This window comes from Quercus lobata, chromosome 1 (genome assembly GCF_001633185.2).
Source record: "Quercus lobata isolate SW786 chromosome 1, ValleyOak3.0 Primary Assembly, whole genome shotgun sequence".
Lineage (NCBI taxonomy): Eukaryota > Viridiplantae > Streptophyta > Magnoliopsida > Fagales > Fagaceae > Quercus > Quercus lobata.
In genome coordinates this window covers 5,001,307-5,018,215 of record NC_044904.1, presented here as the reverse complement: position 1 = coordinate 5,018,215, position 16,909 = coordinate 5,001,307, and the positions used below count along the sequence as shown (strand labels likewise).

General features: G+C 34.2%; 1 protein-coding gene across 1 annotated transcript; it reads right to left on the bottom strand.

Annotated features, from left to right (window-relative positions):
• Positions 1-470: 470 nt before the first annotated feature.
• On the bottom strand, positions 471-14,742 carry LOC115975629 (xanthine dehydrogenase 1-like). Its single transcript, XM_031096495.1, has 14 exons — positions 14,319-14,742; positions 12,640-12,739; positions 12,400-12,508; positions 10,131-11,633; positions 9,501-9,743; positions 9,043-9,357; positions 7,647-7,886; positions 6,164-6,448; positions 5,824-6,045; positions 4,018-4,179; positions 3,185-3,319; positions 2,690-2,926; positions 2,109-2,282; positions 471-958 (listed from the first exon to the last, which is right to left on the bottom strand). The coding sequence occupies exons 1-14, from the start codon at positions 14,446-14,448 to the stop codon at positions 716-718; spliced, it is 4,098 nt and encodes a 1,365-aa protein (XP_030952355.1). The 5' UTR covers positions 14,449-14,742; the 3' UTR covers positions 471-715.
• Between the last annotated feature and the right edge of the window lie 2,167 nt (positions 14,743-16,909).

Here is a 16,909-nt window from a genome sequence, read left to right as displayed (position 1 = left end):
TACATTTGACTCAGTACAAGGAATCATTGTAATGTTTTTCTTGTTTCATATCAATATCGTGGCCGATTAAATGTCTCACCAATTCAAGCCTCTCTGGACTGCAACCATGATGTAATTTGCTTGAAATATTCGAAAATAGAGCCATTGAAAACAATTTAGTGACAATAGACAATTTGCTTGAAAGGTTCCAACTAGAGCTAATTTTGAACACAATTTCGTGACAAGAGACAATTTCTACCAACTTCAACTGCCCCCTCCTTGACAATTCTCATGATGTCATGCCATTGTGTCCCTTTTCCCGGAGCTCGTTTGTGAGAATTTAGTTGCATTGAATTATTGGATTAGAAAAATGAGTTTAAGCAAAAATATAGTTCTACTTAGAAAAAGTAAAATTTAAAGTCGTATATAACTAGATAAGTTGAAATTTTCAGGAAAGAGATTGTAGCACTCAATATATATATGCTAGGCTGTTTTGACTGGTCAAGAAAATGACTGCTTGTAATTACATTTTGCACTTGTAAGTGCATCTTGTACCATAGTAAACAATGAGAATACCATTATTTAACTTACAAAAAGGGTGTTCCCCTTGCTCTTCCCTGACTAGCAGAGTCAGTTTATTTTATTTTATTTTATTTTGAGGAAGCTTTGTTAAAGATAAGTAAACTGTACAAAGTGAGAATTTTAAGATATGCTAAATTGAAATAAGACTATTGCATCAAACACTGAGCTTAGGGTGGAAATCAGAGCTAATAAATGGTGCAGTGAACTCATCCAAACAAGCCATCCGGATGCGTTCGGGTGTTGCAGGATTATCCAGAGGAAACCAATCATTACAACCCACTTCTGCTCTTGCAGCAATAATGGCATCTTTGATGGCAAAAAAGACAGCTGAGGCCAGAAAAAATGGAGGCTCACCAACAGCTTTAGATGAATGGATGGCCTTCACATTTGGATGACCCTGTTGATTAACACAGAAACACACAAGCCAGAGAAGTAAAATGTAAGCTGGTATAGATTTAAGTGAATACGGAATACCAACAGCAAACTCTAGAAAAGCAAGGGAAGACAACAATTTACTTTTGACATAAAAATAACAATACAAAAAGCTAACCCTAAAAAGTTACAGCCAAATTTAATAACTTAAAATTATAAACTTAATTTACCAAATGGGAGTCATTGTTATAATGGAGGCAATGCAAAGATGGCTTGAAGGCTAGGTAACAAGCAGTCTAGCATTCACTTGGTTTATTAAAATATGGTCTTTGGTTTAAGAATATGGTCTTCTATAGTCTATCTAGGGTTTTCTTATAAATAACTAATGTTCATAATATAACAAGGGAGTGTTTTCTTGAGGTTCAATTCAGAACAATTTACTATGGATTCAGTAGTTCCATACTGGTTAAATAATTGATGTAGGAGCACAACTAGAAATTATTTCAATATTTTATTTTGGATTTTCATAGGATTATTTCAAACTTTAAGTTTTTACTTTTTAATTATTTATTTTTGAGTGATGATAACACCCAAGGGTTACCATGTGACTGTTCTAGATGGTGAAGCTGCATCAATAACTAGATTCATCCTTTTCTAACAACTTAAGCTTTTGGTACAAGTGATAATTTATAAATGTTTAAGTTGAATCATTAATAAATTTGAGTGTTACTCTTCTTGTTCTTTTTTCTATTGCAATCTTGCTATTGATTTTAAAAGAGCCAACACAATAGATTAATCAAAACGACATCAGAAAATCATAGTTCTACAACCTTCCTTTGGACACCTTACCCATCCCTAAAGTGAAAGATAAGCCATGCCATAATAGCATCTCATTTTCTCTCTTTGTAATAAGATGCAGTAAGTTCAACACCTATTTTTGTGTTGTTCACATCATGTAAATAACCGTGAGCATTCTCATGTCTCAACTCATTTTTAAATCAAAATATCATTTCTTGTTAAATTTTTAATATTCATCCGAATCTCTATGTTCAAATAGGTTCTTCATTATAGAGGTGATTCTGAATCAAATAAAAAATAAAAAAAGCAACCCAGCCCCCTCCCAACTCCCTAACTTCATTCCCAAAGGCATTTGAGAAGCAATTAGTTGAGTTTACCTTCAGAAGTGAAACATTGAATTTGAAGGGGACATCATTCATAGAGGGAATTTTGTAACTTCCAGGTCCGCATGTGTAAAGGCATCCTGGTGGGATCCACTTATGAGCTGCATCTCCCCACTTTAGTTCTTCTAGGGCTACCCAACCTAAACCTTGTATAAAGGCTCCTTCAATCTGTTAGAAAAATCAAAGCATACACCAACTCATCAGAATATAAATTAAGACCATATTGGTTTCAAGTGTAACAAACTCCAACAGAAGAAAGGTTCAAAGTGCAAATAATGATCATAAAAATGTCAACAGTTCAAACATCAAATAAATGGCACTGGAGTTCAAACATCAGTTTCCCAAGTTTACAAGACTATAACATATGAAGCAGGACTGGCATTCACCTCGAAGTCCAGAACAAAAGGATTTCAGTACATATATTTAAATGACTTGAGTATTAGGAGGCTGAGGAACCAATATATATATATATATATATATATATACACAATTTAAAATATAATATAGGAGAAAATGAAAAAAGGAAATTAATTACAAAAAGAAAAGAAAAGAAGAGTCTGTCCAAGGAAAAGCACCTGTCCAACATCAATTGCTGGATTGAGAGAATATCCAAGATCCAAGATGACATTTGCCGCCCTTGTGTGAAAATCTCCAGTCAATGTGTCAATTTCAACCTCAGCAAATGCAGCACCATATGTGTAATACTTGAATGGGTTTCCTTTACCAGTCTTCCAATCAAAGTCAAGTTCAGGGGTGATATAAAATCCATGCGCTGAAAGGTCTATTCGTGCCATATAGCATGCATTCGCCAGCTGAGAATAAATGAAAACACATCATAATTTTCTCATCAGACTGCCCATGAGAACAAAGGCTCTCAATAGCAAAGAACATTTATATATCTAAAATAGCATTCAAGTTAAATAACATATACTCCTTTTTTTTTAAAAAAATTGTTTCCTTAAAGAAAATAAAGAACTCATTCAATCTGTAAAACAAATAGATCATACATTTGATGATTTGATCATCCAAAGGATTAAGGCAGTTATACAAAACTATGAAAACAAAGGTACCTTAGCAAACGAGTCAAAATTATGTTCTGAAGCAATAGGCGCCATACGTGCCTTTATTTGCTCGCATGCATCCAAAACTGCTGATCCATATATATCAGAACTTGCAGAAGCAGCTGTTGGTGATGAATTAGGGACCTGATTTGGCAGCATGACAAAAACAACATACATAAATGTTTATAACTTTATACTGTATATGCATACATGCATGCAAGTATACATTTATGTATGAAGAATAAGATGATTCAATACCATTATTTAATACAAAAGAAATCCGCGATCTATTTCTAGTTTTCACACAGAATCTTGGATGGTTTCATTTCCACTTTAATGTTAAGAAATGTTACCATTCCATGATTCTAATGGAGACTGATGAGAGAACATTCCAGGTTGAACCACTGGCAATGTAGAGAGTTTAAGAATCAATTAGAAAGGCCAAGCACTTCTTTTTCTTTTTTTTTCTTTTTTTGAATTATTTGGAAAAGGAAAAACAGAACAAGTGGAAGGGGCTACTCCTCTCTAAATATGGGTTGCAGAAGATATTTTATGATGCTTGTTACTGATACAGCTGCCACACGTCAGATAAGTAACTATGCAGAAATCACATATGTTTGATTCCCTTTTCATCTCACATTAGTCAATGTTTTTCTAAAAAAAATATAAGGACAAGTATTTTACAAAACTTCCATTTTATTCATTTTTTCTAGCACTTTCGATAAAAGGATACAGCCATGCCAAGTCCCACCAGTGATACCAATGATTATTTTCTGCTGAACATGGTCTGGAGTAAATAACTAAACAAGACGTAAAACCTTTAACAAAACATCACTTATTACCTTGTCAGTACTTGTCTCAGATATAAAGACAGAACTGAGAGGGATATTGAAGGCAGAAGCAGCAATCTGAGCAATTTTTGTGTGTAAACCTTGCCCCATCTCAACACCTCCATGTGTAACTAATACATTTCCATCAGTATAAACATGAACAAGAGCACCAGCCTACAGTCATTAGGCAGATTTACATAATTAGGATCTGATGACATGATTCTAGAATAAACATAAAATGCAAACCTCATAGCCCAAAAGCAGGAATGTCATAACAAATTCAACCAGTAATAATAGTTCGGCAATCTATAAATTTTCAAAACTGATGGAGTACCATGAAAGAAACTACTATAGACATATATATAGGGCATCCCAAAACAAATTCTTATATCCAAGCATTAATTTGGCACATGTCAGATAATGCCAAGGGTACTTCAGTTTGGGCTCAGTAGTAATTTAGTCATCTATTTATATGGATGTAATGCTTTCTATTCAAAGGAAGAGAATAATTTTTCTAATTTTCAGAAACAAAGAAGCTTTCTATTCAATGGTAAAAAGTTAGTTTCAATTAATCCTATTCCCTTCTTCAAAGAAAGAAGCTTTCTATAGGGAATTTAATGATTGGGAGTTGGCTGCTTCCTATTCCCTTCTTCACTTCATTCAAACTCGAATTCCTAGGGGTGAAGGTAGTAACAGACATTTTTGGTGTCTTAACGGAAGTGGGAAGTTTGATGTTCGGTCTTTTTATATTAAGATTCGAAATGTAACTTTTCCTACTTTCCCTTGGAAGGGCATTTGGAAAGTAAAAGTTCCTAGAAGGGTGGCATTCTTTATGTGGACAGCAGCTCATGGTCAGATCTTTACTTTGGATAATCTTATGCTCCATGGCCGCATTTTGGCAAATCGTTGTTGTATGTGTTGTTGTAATGAGGAATCTGTGGACCACTTGCTGATTTCCTGTCCGGTTGCTCATTCTCTGTGGATGTATATGCTTCGGCTGTTTGGGATTGATTGGGTCATGCCAAGTTCCGTTGCAGACTTATTTTTCTGTTGATATCATTGGTTTGGGAAACATAATTCTGATATTTGGAATCTGGTTCCAGGTTGTTTAATGTGGAATATTTGGACTGAACGAAATCGGCGTTCTTTTGAGGATACGAGGAAGTCATTGGATCAGTTGTTGGAGTTATGCAGACGGACCCTTTTTGATTGGTCTCGGTGTTGGGGCCTTTTAGATTGTTCTACTATCACGGATTTTCTTTTGTCTCTTAGTATAGCTTAGTGTTTGTTTGCTTTTTTTTACCTCTTTTTTTCTTCTTGTTCACTATCGTGAACCTTGTGTTTTCTCATGCTTATCTTTTTTCAATAAATCTTTTTCTTACCTATAAAAAAAAATAGTTTCAATTAATCCTAATTGTTTTCTACCAAAAAAAAAAAAATTCCTAATTGTGCCAACTCATGCACAACTACTATTCATTTATGTAGCTCAAGCAGCTAGGAATAACTGAAACAAAGGGGAGAATGAAAATATTGAAGCAAAATTTTGGAGCAGTAGCTACTCGTCTCCCAGTTCATATCCAAGGGAGTTTAATCTTGTTGTGCTGGCAGAGGTTCCATAAACTAAGTTACAAATATTGGAACTTCACTCCAGATTTATCCCTGAAAACCACTCCCCTCCTCCCTTGCAGCAGTAACATAATCTCCCAAGTTCATTACTTCTTTCAGAGCACAAACCAAACTGATCCTCAAAATGCCAGTAAAGTCCATATAGGCTAATCAATATTTTAGAATCAATTACACATACAGAAAACATGTTACCTGGTTCATGAACTTTGCCGTAAAGGATATGCCAAATTTGGTCGGAACAATAGCAATTCCACGCTTCCTCCACCGGTTATTAACATTGAACTGGTTAACTTCTTTACGAGCATTCAGAAAGTCACAAGACATTTTCAATTCATTCCAGACCTGGGACAATGTACAGTGTTGAAGTTGTTGGCCATAGTGCAGCACTGAACCTTCGCCTTGAAAATTAATTTCCTAAAAATAATTTCAAATGATGAATTTAATAGGAAGAACAATAACAACAGCATGGGTAGTTATAATAAACTGAAGCCATAACAAAAGAACATCAAGTTGAGAAGATAGTGTAACTTGCCTTTATCTCTTCCGGGCTTTTCTTGAGTTCTACTGCAATTCTTTGAATCCAATTTTCAGCAATAAGCATACCTTGAGGACCACCAAATCCTCTAAAGGCAGTGTTACTGGGGTAATTGGTGAAGCAAACCCTTCCAACAATCCTCATATTTGGTATCTCATAGACATTATCTGAGTGAAACATAGCACGTTCGAGGACAGCAAGAGAAAGGTCCATTGAATTTCCAGCATTATTGTAAATTTCAAGATCCAGTGCAAGCACTTTCCCCTCATTTGTGAACCCAACCTAAGCCAAGTAATGACCTTTCATCATTTTTTTGTTCCATCACATAAACTTTCAAAAAAAGGTTGATGAGTGCAATCATAAAATACCCATTAAATCAACAGGAAAATTTTATAAGACAACTATACCACCAGCTATGCCATGGTATTAAAGACTGGAATATTAAGAAGCAAACTTCATAAAATGAGTGTAGCAAAAAACAAGAACTCAGATGAGTGGAAACTAGAGATACTTTTTTTTAGTGGAAACTAGAGATACTTAAAAAGATAAGTTGATGTTGGAAAGTATGTCACTTTACAAAAACTGAAGACAAAATCACGGAATTAATTTCTTGGAGTAAATCAAGGGATTGAAAGAATCAATTATGTTGATATGAAATTCAAATTCAAAATACATGTAATAACTTGATAGTTGACCTAATTTCAAACTCTATAAATCCCATTATAAGTCTAGGTTCCTTTGAAATGTGCTATCAATCAATCAAGCTCTTAGGCGTTTGGTGTTGGGGACATAGGTCTTAGTGACCGGTCCACTTTAATATCTTCAATCTTCCATTCTCATCTTCTCTTTATGTTTCATAATATTTCAAAATTTGACAATAAAAATAAGAATGAAGTTGTGAACCCCTTAGGTGAAAATAAATAATATGGAAGATTCACTTAAGATGGTTTGTATAGGTAAAAGTAAAACAAAGACCAAAAGGTGGCAGTGAGAACGGGTAGAAGGAAGCTTAAAACAACATGAGTAAAAATGTTGAAAAAAAGTGCTAAGGAGGTCGCAAACAGTATGCTATTGCAAAGTCTAAAAAGACAGAGAAACTTTCATTTTCCAAACCAAGTTTGGTTGGAAATAATCCTTAGTTACATTGAGACAATTGCCTTAATGAAAAGGTTTAAAAAAACAAAAACAAAAACAAAAAATAGCATGGAAAAAAAAAAAAAACTGAAAAAAATTGGAGTAACAAAAGTGTATCATAAATTGAAGAAGCGAAGGAGGTAAAGCCTTTCTTTACTTCCCTCTTCTTCTCCATTCTCTTCCCTTGAACCTAAAAAACTAAAACAAAACTGAAAATTTCAGCACATATCTTGCTCAGAAGGCACCTTAAACATTATATCAAGTGGACTCATGGCAATATAACTAAATTGCCAAACTTAAGTATACTGAAATATAGCTAATCCAATTAGAGTACCAAATATAATACCTTGTACTTTCCATGAAAGCTATGCCGCTGTCCAGTTATCATCATGTCTATATCCCTGTCTAATGTTATTTTCACCGGTCGATTCAACAGATATGATGGAACAGAAGCTGCTGCAGCAAGGAAAGCTGATCTTGTCTCCTTCCCACCAAATCCACCACCAATTCTCTTGGTTTTACAAACCACTTTTGACATTGGAAGATCAAGAACATGAGCAATGTACTTCTGGTGCTTCTGAGGGGCCTGCACAAAGCGTCACATTGTAATCTTAGAATAGAAAAATGTCATGCTATAAGACTAACAAGCATCTAGGCAGTGAAGTTTGCAACTGATAGGTCACCATTTGTTTTAAAAGCTTGAACATTGTTATAATACCATGATAGATTACCACTTATCCCAAAAGCTTAAGCATATAGAAAATAGTAAAAAATGGATTAGTCGACCCAGTCTAAAAATCTATTCTAGTTATCAACTAATTCCTCAAATTTTAAGTGAAATGGGGACTCTAATTCTTTCTACCTGTCTATTATAATGACATGTCAAGGGGCCCAACTAGAAGGAATTGTCAGAGAAATTTATGTTATATATGGAAATTTTTCATATATATAAATCATGATATAAAACTATACTAAAAATATTGTACCCAGAGCACAAAGCTACCATTTCTATGGGGTCTGGTAAATTTCAATGGTAGGTAGACTTACCCCCAATTTCATTATAGAGGGGTAGATTCCAAGACAAGATATGGAACTTAACCATTTGTGTAAAAGGGGGGAGAGTGAGAGGATTTCTACCCTGACTCTCCAACGTTAGTTAATACATGCAGATGAATTTTTAGTCCCTACGTGTGTACAGATATATGAATATTCAATTAACTGCAGTACAGAACAGACATGAGAGATGTTTTCATTTTAAAGTGATAACTAGGAGCAGTAAACAGTATGGCATCCAGTAAGATTAAGGGAGATATCAGATGGATGTATACAGGAAAAAGGATTGGACCAACAAAGACCATTACATCAACCCATGTTCAACTGACACCAAATTATGATTCACCACATGCATTGCAAAGAAAATTCTGTTGTGCCCAATTAGTCCAACTCACAAATTCAGTAAACGCAATTTTGAAATCTTATTTATTCTTCACATATCCGATCCTAAATAATAAAAAACCTCATCTCATATAAAATCCCTTGCTTTCCATAAGAACCATAAATATTCCCAATGGCTAAATATATCCAAAATTTTATAATAATAAAAAAGCAGCTAAAAAACAGTAAAAAGTGGCTGAATTCATATTCTATTTCACTTTACATTCAATACTCCTATTAAATCTAAATTGGTGTGGAGAAGCCCATGGCTAGGATAAGCATGCAGGAGAGGTGACAAGCTAACTTACTTGAGTGGATGAGATCATATGAACCTCGTTGCCACAATCCATTGTCCATATCAAGCTGCTATTTGGCTCCAAGTAAAAGTGTTCCTGACCTCCCACTTGAACCTCCCCCTCCAAGATCTTGTCACATTGCCCTGATTGAAAACAAAGATCCACATTCCCTTTTCTCAAACACTTCTCCGTGTTAGGATGGAAACTTTTAGCATTAATGGCATCCTGTATTGATAATATGGCTGGGAGCTCTTCATAGTCAATATGGACTTTTCTGGCTGCTAATTTTGCATTTTCATGTGTATCACCAACAACCACTCCTATAACCTGAATAAATTATACACACATAATTCCATGGATTAAGAAGGAAAAGAGTGAGGAGAACTGAAACATCCCACAGAAGGAAAAAGGGCAAGCATGCCAATGGAAAAAAAAATTGTAGATTAAAAATTTTACAGTAAACTTCATACCTGACCCACACAAGTGACAAATTCTGTAGCAAATAGTTCCTCATCTTCAATAACTGGTCCAATTTTATTATCACCAGGCACATCTTTGGCTAGAAATATGCCTGCAAACCCAGGAGAAGCTTTGGCTTCCGAGTCATCTATTGAAAGAATACGGGCATGAGCTTTTCTGCTCAATATTAATGCAGCATGCAAACTGCTAGGAGGAATTGGTACGTCATCAGTGTATTCTGCCTCTCCTGTAACCTAGAAACAGTCATGATATTAACAATAATATCATGATGATACTCTTGGGGACCAAAAACAACTAGGAATAAGCATACAACAAATAATAAACGAGTTCAACATTTTAAACATATTAAAGATTAAGATGACTGCAGCCAATTAACATATGAGAATATAATCTCCACATACACAGTCCAGATGTCCATTAGTGATATGGGAAGAAGCAAAGTAAAAGTTATGCTACCTAACAACAACAAGAACAACAAAGCCATAGTCCCAAAAGCTATGCTACCTTGATAACTTTAAATTTCTAATATAAAATCAATAAAATCCAAAAAACAATGCACATAATTTTATATATCAGCAAAGATAAAACTCAATCAACCGTTACTCTTCCTATGTAAATACCTGAAGTCTTGACGAAAGATGAACCTCGGGAGAACCCACAGCAGACCCATCTTTTATAACTTCATAATCCTGGCTTCCTATAACAGGTGGGCGGTGGAATGATTGTATAGCAGATAGATGTGATAATTCTATGCTCTCAACAGATTTCTTCCCATCCATTTGATGAGAAACCCATAGGAAAAATTTGAAGAAGAAACTAAGAGTTAAAGATTTCCGAAACTCAACCATCCCACCAGGAGCGTCTTCCTTTATGATGATATCCTTTTGTAAGATTTTCAGAGCATCCTGCAAGAGCTCCTGGTTCCAACACTTCCCAATGAGAAACTCTTTTGTTTTAAGTGCAGAAAGAGAGAGTGGAGCAACCCCGCCATAAACAATGGATGCATCTGAAATCACCCACATTTCAGCTTTTTCCTCAAGATGAACACGCATTCCAGCATTTACTATTGCAATATCATCATCTCGACGGTGAGCCTGCTTAAATTCTTTCACAAACTCAAAGGACCTAGTCCACGGTAAGAATACAGAAAGTAAGATTTCATCCTGTGCGAGATTCACCTTACGGTAACCCAGGAAGAAATTTTCAGCCAGGACTGTTCTGATGTTCCCTTTGCGATCAATAATTTGAAACTTTGCACCAGCAGCCATCCAGAGAGGGTTCAAGTCTGATATTGGACTTGCAGTACATATATTCCCACCAACAGATGCAACATTTTTAATCTGTGTTCCAGCAAACCACTTCAACTGTTCAATGAAGGCCTTACAAGAATAAGTTTCATCAACATCACGCTCTTTTACAACCCTTCTAAGAAAATTCAAGAGTTCGGTGAGCTTTACTGCAGCACCTATCGCTAAGCCATCATCCTTCACACTCAACACATTAAGTTCAGGCACATGTGTAATAGAGATCAAAACCTTATATTGCATTCTCTTCAACCGAATTTCAATTCCTACCTCGGTATTGCCTACCAATAACTTTGCATCTGGATATTTCATTTTTAACTCTAGGACTTGTTGAAGTCTTAAAGGTCGATACCATTTAAGCGCACCAAAACCACTCAATTTTAAATAAGTTGATTTTCTCAATAATAGCTCAGGGGGGAAAATAAGTTCTTTGTCTGTATATCTGCTTCCATCTACCTCACTGTAAGAGACAGGTTCATACCTATCCCCACAAGTGACACTTTGTTTGTTGGTGTCTCTACCACTTAGACTTTTTGATCCACATGAACAAGGCTTCCCAGTTGAAGGACAAATAGAATCACCTCCTTGAAGGCTTAGTGAAGAGTCAGTGTACACAACATCATTTGTTTTGGCAAAGACACGAAATGCATCAGCAATTGGTCTGTATCCTGTGCATCGACACAAATTTCCTGCAAGGCATTCTTCAATCAGCTCTTCACTAGGTGGTGTTTGACATGACCTCAGCAAGGCATACATGGACATGATAAAACCCGGAGTACAAAACCCACATTGCGAGCCATGAGATTGTGCCAATGATTCCTGCAGAAAATTTTGGAAACATACTTGAGGACCACAGTTAGACAAACTCAGCACCACAGAAAGTGGCTATAATAAATGCAAGTAAACTACTGCAATCTCCAAAGCAGAGCAGATTGATCAACTAAAATATTAGTTTATAGGCTTTCCTTTTTTATTATCTGGATCTAGCTACTAGGTTTACAAGATCTGAATAACTCAATCCAGAGAAGAATAATTGTCCATTGAGGTGAAGAGCTAGGTTTTGCAGTTATATCAAGATGAATTGTCAAATTTATCATATCTTTAGCTAAAATTTATAAGCATTACATTCCGTTTTGATAATAATCATGCACATATATACTCAGTAACATATATACTTAGTTACTGCATATATTCAGATTTAATTCCACACGAATAGGGGAAAAAATTATATATTTTCACAGTATATTATTTGTTTAGAGAACATTGAAAAAAGGGAAGTTCTAGACTATATCTAAAAAGATTAAGCTGATTGCTGGAATGTGAAGAACAAGTTGCGCAATGCCATGTTAGCTATTAAGTGGAGAATATTTATTTTTTGCAATTATTATAGACAAGAAAAAGATCTGCCTTCCAAAAGGTAATCAAAACAGGGAAAAAGAACCAAGTGTTGACACCCATGGTAGGACATATAGATACTTCCTTGCCCTTCCAAAATTATTTTTGAAATTTACCACAAGAACCATGGCCGTAATATTACTAACAAACTCAACAAAATACTAGAACCATAAAAAGCAAAATATATTACTTGAATTGGGTGCAAGCCATGTCTGCGGTTTCCTACTCCCTCCACTGTAATTACATGCATCCCTTCTACAGAATAAAGAGGAGCCAAGCATGCATTGATAGCGTAGTGCCTGAAAGAGGTTTGTCAGAGCTACATTTAAATTTCTGACAATTTTATGGGACACACCTCAGAGGAAGGAGGAAGCAGGAAGCAAGAGGCACTCATGAAGAAGTAGAGAGCAAACAAGAGAAAGAGACTCACATGCATTTCTTCAAATTTTTATCATAATGAGAAACCATAACAGTGCAAGCTCCACAACCACCTTCCCCGCAGCCAAGCTTTGTCCCCGTCAAACCAATATCTTTATTGCCAAAATTACAAAAGTATATTAGATCAGAATTTTCCCATAAGGGATGAGGAAGTAGATACTTGAACATTCTGGCCAATAACAAACCAATGTATCTTCAACAAATTTAAAGGAACAACAAACAATCAAGGGTTAAGAGAGGAAAAGACCAAGCAATTAAGGGATGAGAGAGGTCCAAAAAGGATTTAAAAACAAGACAAAACAAAAAACAAAAACAAAAACAAAAAACATTTAAGAAAATCTAAGATTTAACATATCCACTGCCAAAAACCTTTAACTCATCATTTGAAAGGCATATGACACAATGAGCTTAAGCCAGAACAATCAGACATGAAATTCAATGATACTAGAAAAAAATCTCTTTCAAAAGAAATACTGGTCACCATTATGAACAAATTCTTGTGGTAATGCAATTTCAGCTACCACATTTTAAGATTTTGACCTCAATCTAGTAGGAAATTAAAGACAAAAAGACCACAATGCATTAAAAATTGTTACATGCTTATAACAAATGGACATGGTCTGGGTCCAGTGATCTGGTGCACTAGACCCAAGCCTTGCCCATAACAAATATCATTAAAAAAATATCTAAACAGAAAATAAAGGAAAATTATTAATGACATGATCCTTATCTTATATTAATAATTTGCTAGTCTATTGTGGATAAGTTGTGGGAAAAGTAAAAGATTGTTAAATCCAAAAAATATACTTTTTTTAGTATTGATGCATTGTGATTCAAAATTTCTTTTTTATTTAACTCCCTTCTTTTATCCTGCCAAAAACTAGAGGCAAACAAATCAACAACAAATTTAAAAAAAGTTCCTTTTCTCAGATTTCTTAGCAACCAAAAAAATAAAACTTACAGTTAACTAACTGGAGATGAGTTATGATTCTAAATTAAATTCTGAAGAAAAGCAAAAGCAGAGGTTTAAGTTCACCAATAATAAACAGAACCCAGAAACAAATATCACTAACCCTTTTTGGTAGCTAATAAAAGATGGGGAAAGATTGGAGAACAAAATATTTAAGCTTAGCGCACATAATATTGAGCCTAATTAAGGCCAATGAACTCTATCCAACTGGCACCTCCTCCCCTTATAAGTTCGACCGAAAGGGGGGGTGTGGGCCGGTGTGGGGGACATCATAGATTCAAGACCCACTAGGGGAGTGTATAATAATAAGGTAAGTTGACCTTCAAGAATGTCTTTCCCTCTCATTACTCTCTCCAATTTTCTTGGCAACTAAACAAACCAACTTCCAAGAACCCAATTCAAACCACAAAGAATTGAGTAATAAAGATAAACCAACAATAATAATATTAAGCCTAGTTAAAGTTGGGTCAAGCTTCAAACTTTCTCTTCCTCTATCTCTTTAGTTTCATTTTTTCCTGGGAAACCAAATAAAAAAACTTCAAACCCGCATTTTATCATACAGTCAAAACTCATATTTTTCTCTCTTTTCGTTTCCTCTAATTTCTAAAGCAACCAAACAAACTAAACAAAACCCAAATCACAAAAAGTGTCCGAGAAAAAACCAAACCATCATAGATTGAGAAAAACCATGTCGTTTGTACCTCTGAGATACTCAAGAAGAGTCATGTGAGCCAACCCATCAGGCAAAACTTTACGAACTCCATTGACATACAGTATTGCCTCCTCTACCACCGGTTCCAGCTCTTCCTCTTGGTTTTTCAACGACCCCATTTGCTATATTCGAATTTCAATCAGATCCAACTGGTTATTACTATCACTGTGATTGTTATGCGATTGTCAAAGCTAATCAAGAACAACCTTAAAAAAAGATAATTCTTTCTATTTTAGTCTCTGGGTATAAATAAAAACTTGAAATGGAAAGGTTTGGAGGAGATTGAGTTAAATATACAATATTATTTTATAGCTTCGGTTCCTTGAGTAACTTTGCTTCTACTTTTCTACTTGCACCATTTTCGTACTTTCATTTTCAGACTTTTTGTGAACTCTATTAAGATTTTCTCAAATCAGTGTGATCTTTATATAGTGTACGTTACACGAGATTCTGTGAAAGTAAAAAAGTTTTAAGATTTTTTCGGATTTATATTCATTTTCATTTCCCAAAACAAACCTTTTTTTCATAATTCAAAAACCCCAAAACAAGGGGTTTTTTTTTTTTTTTTTTTCAAAACAACACTGATTTTCCAAAAATTTCTTTAGTTATCAAGTTTTTTAAACTATTTAGGAAACCAACATCTCGAATGTAATGAATTTGATTTTGAAATGCCAAACTCAAGTTCGTCAGACTTGTTTTCTGTCGATTTGAAATCAAGCCTTATAGACTCAATTTTGATACTCGCTCAACAAAAACAAAAAAAAAAAAAAAAACAACAAAGAGAAACAACCAAAAATCTTATTCTCAAACAATAAAAAACAACCCATTTCCAAAAACTCTTCTTCTCCAACAATCAAACACAACAACCAAGAAAAAACAACGAAATCAACAAACCCAAGCAAACCTAAGACCCACCTGGGGTTTTGCTCGGATCGGATCAGATCTGGGTTTTGTTGGAGTTGAGTTTTGCTGGAGTTTGTTGAAGGAAAGAACTGAAGTTGAATTCTGAAATTTAAACGAAATTGAGTCCAATAGGCTCGAGTTCTATAACGGTCCAATGTTGAAATCGAGTTCATTGTACTCGATTTAGAACACTGAAATCGAGTTTATTGCACTCAAGATATTAGTTTCTTAAATAGTTTTGAAAACATGTTAACTAATAAAATTGTTTTAAAATTAGTGTTATTTTGGAAAAAAAAAATCACCCAGAACAAACCTTTTTGATTCCATATTCTATATATGTGTCATAACTTTTACCTTTTTTTATTACAGGAAATCTATATCATGAACATTTATGTGGGTAACTTTTATCACATTATGACATAGTCGATTGCTTTCGGATGGACTCACAATGTTTTCTCCACCGTTCAAAATGCTAGCAAATGCGATTTCAAAATTAAATCTATATTAAGAATATTTGGGTTGTAACTTTTATCACAATTTTGACATAGTCGGTCACTTTCAGATGGCCTTACAATTTTTTCTCCACCACTCAAAACGCTATTAAATGTGATTCCAAAATTAGTGCAAGTATTAAGTCCTTGGATTCATATTATTTTCTACTTATTAGGAGGCAACATTATTTGACATGATCCGTGAACACGACACAAAGTTAGCTAGTTAGGATTTAGGTTTTAACAGATTCATGTCAATATGGATTGACTTGTTTAACAAATAATTTAATTTGAGGAACCTCAATTGTAACTAGACTAGGTTTTTTGGAGAGTAGTGTATGTGTGGTTAGCACTTTTCTAAGTTCATATGGAATATTTACTAGGTAGGATTCTTGTACTACAAATATGAAAATAGTAAACTATAACTCAAATAGCTCTTCCTCCTACAATAATGGGATGAATGGTGAAGTTGTGAGCTTAAGACTCATTAGGTGCGTGTGTAATTCTATAATAGAAAAAGAAAAAGAGTGAATATGTTTGTAATCTATATATATATATATATATATATATATAACCAAAGCTTCTGTTAGTACCACAATTTTTCACGTCAGCACAACACAATATTTAAAAAATTAAAAACACTATTTTTCTCTCCGAAACCCGATATTTATCGTCTTTTTTTTGGATAAAGCCCAATATTTTAAACTAAATCTAATCTAAAGATGATTATTTAAAAAAAAAAAAAAATCAGCAATAAAAAGATAAGTATCCGGTTTATTGCAATAAACCCAAAAAACAAAGTTAATTAATTTTTTAAAAACCCTACAACCAAACTTCTTGAACTCTACGTTATAGAATATAAATTTTTTTTTTTTTCAAAATATTTTGATTATGCGTTAATTTAGTTTTTGCTATTATATATTAGATAACAACAAAAAATTAAATATATATCACCATATGCCACACCCACACATACCATTATGTCTTGGTGCTATTCAAACTCATAAATTTATTTGGGACTCTAATTCTATCGTTTAATTTTTTTAAAATAATATAATTTTCTATCATATATATATATATATATATATATATATGGGTTCAAGTTAAACCTGGTATAACTTTTTAGAGTTACACAATTTTTAAACCGTTAGATTTAAGTAAATCTAACGATTAAAAAAATACCCTC

What these genes read in the sequence shown, in the direction of transcription:
- LOC115975629 (XM_031096495.1), bottom strand. Translation starts at nt 14,448, where the DNA reads ATGGGGTCGTTGAAAAACCAAGAGGAAGAGCTGGAACCGGTGGTAGAG. An exon ending in ATCTTTCGTCAAGACTTCAG is followed by an intron (nt 9,744 to 10,130) that starts GTATTTACATAG and finishes GACTGTTTCTAG; the next exon opens with GTTACAGGAGAGGCAGAATA. An exon ending in CAGCAATTGATGTTGGACAG is followed by an intron (nt 2,283 to 2,689) that starts GTGCTTTTCCTT and finishes TTTTTCTAACAG; the next exon opens with ATTGAAGGAGCCTTTATACA.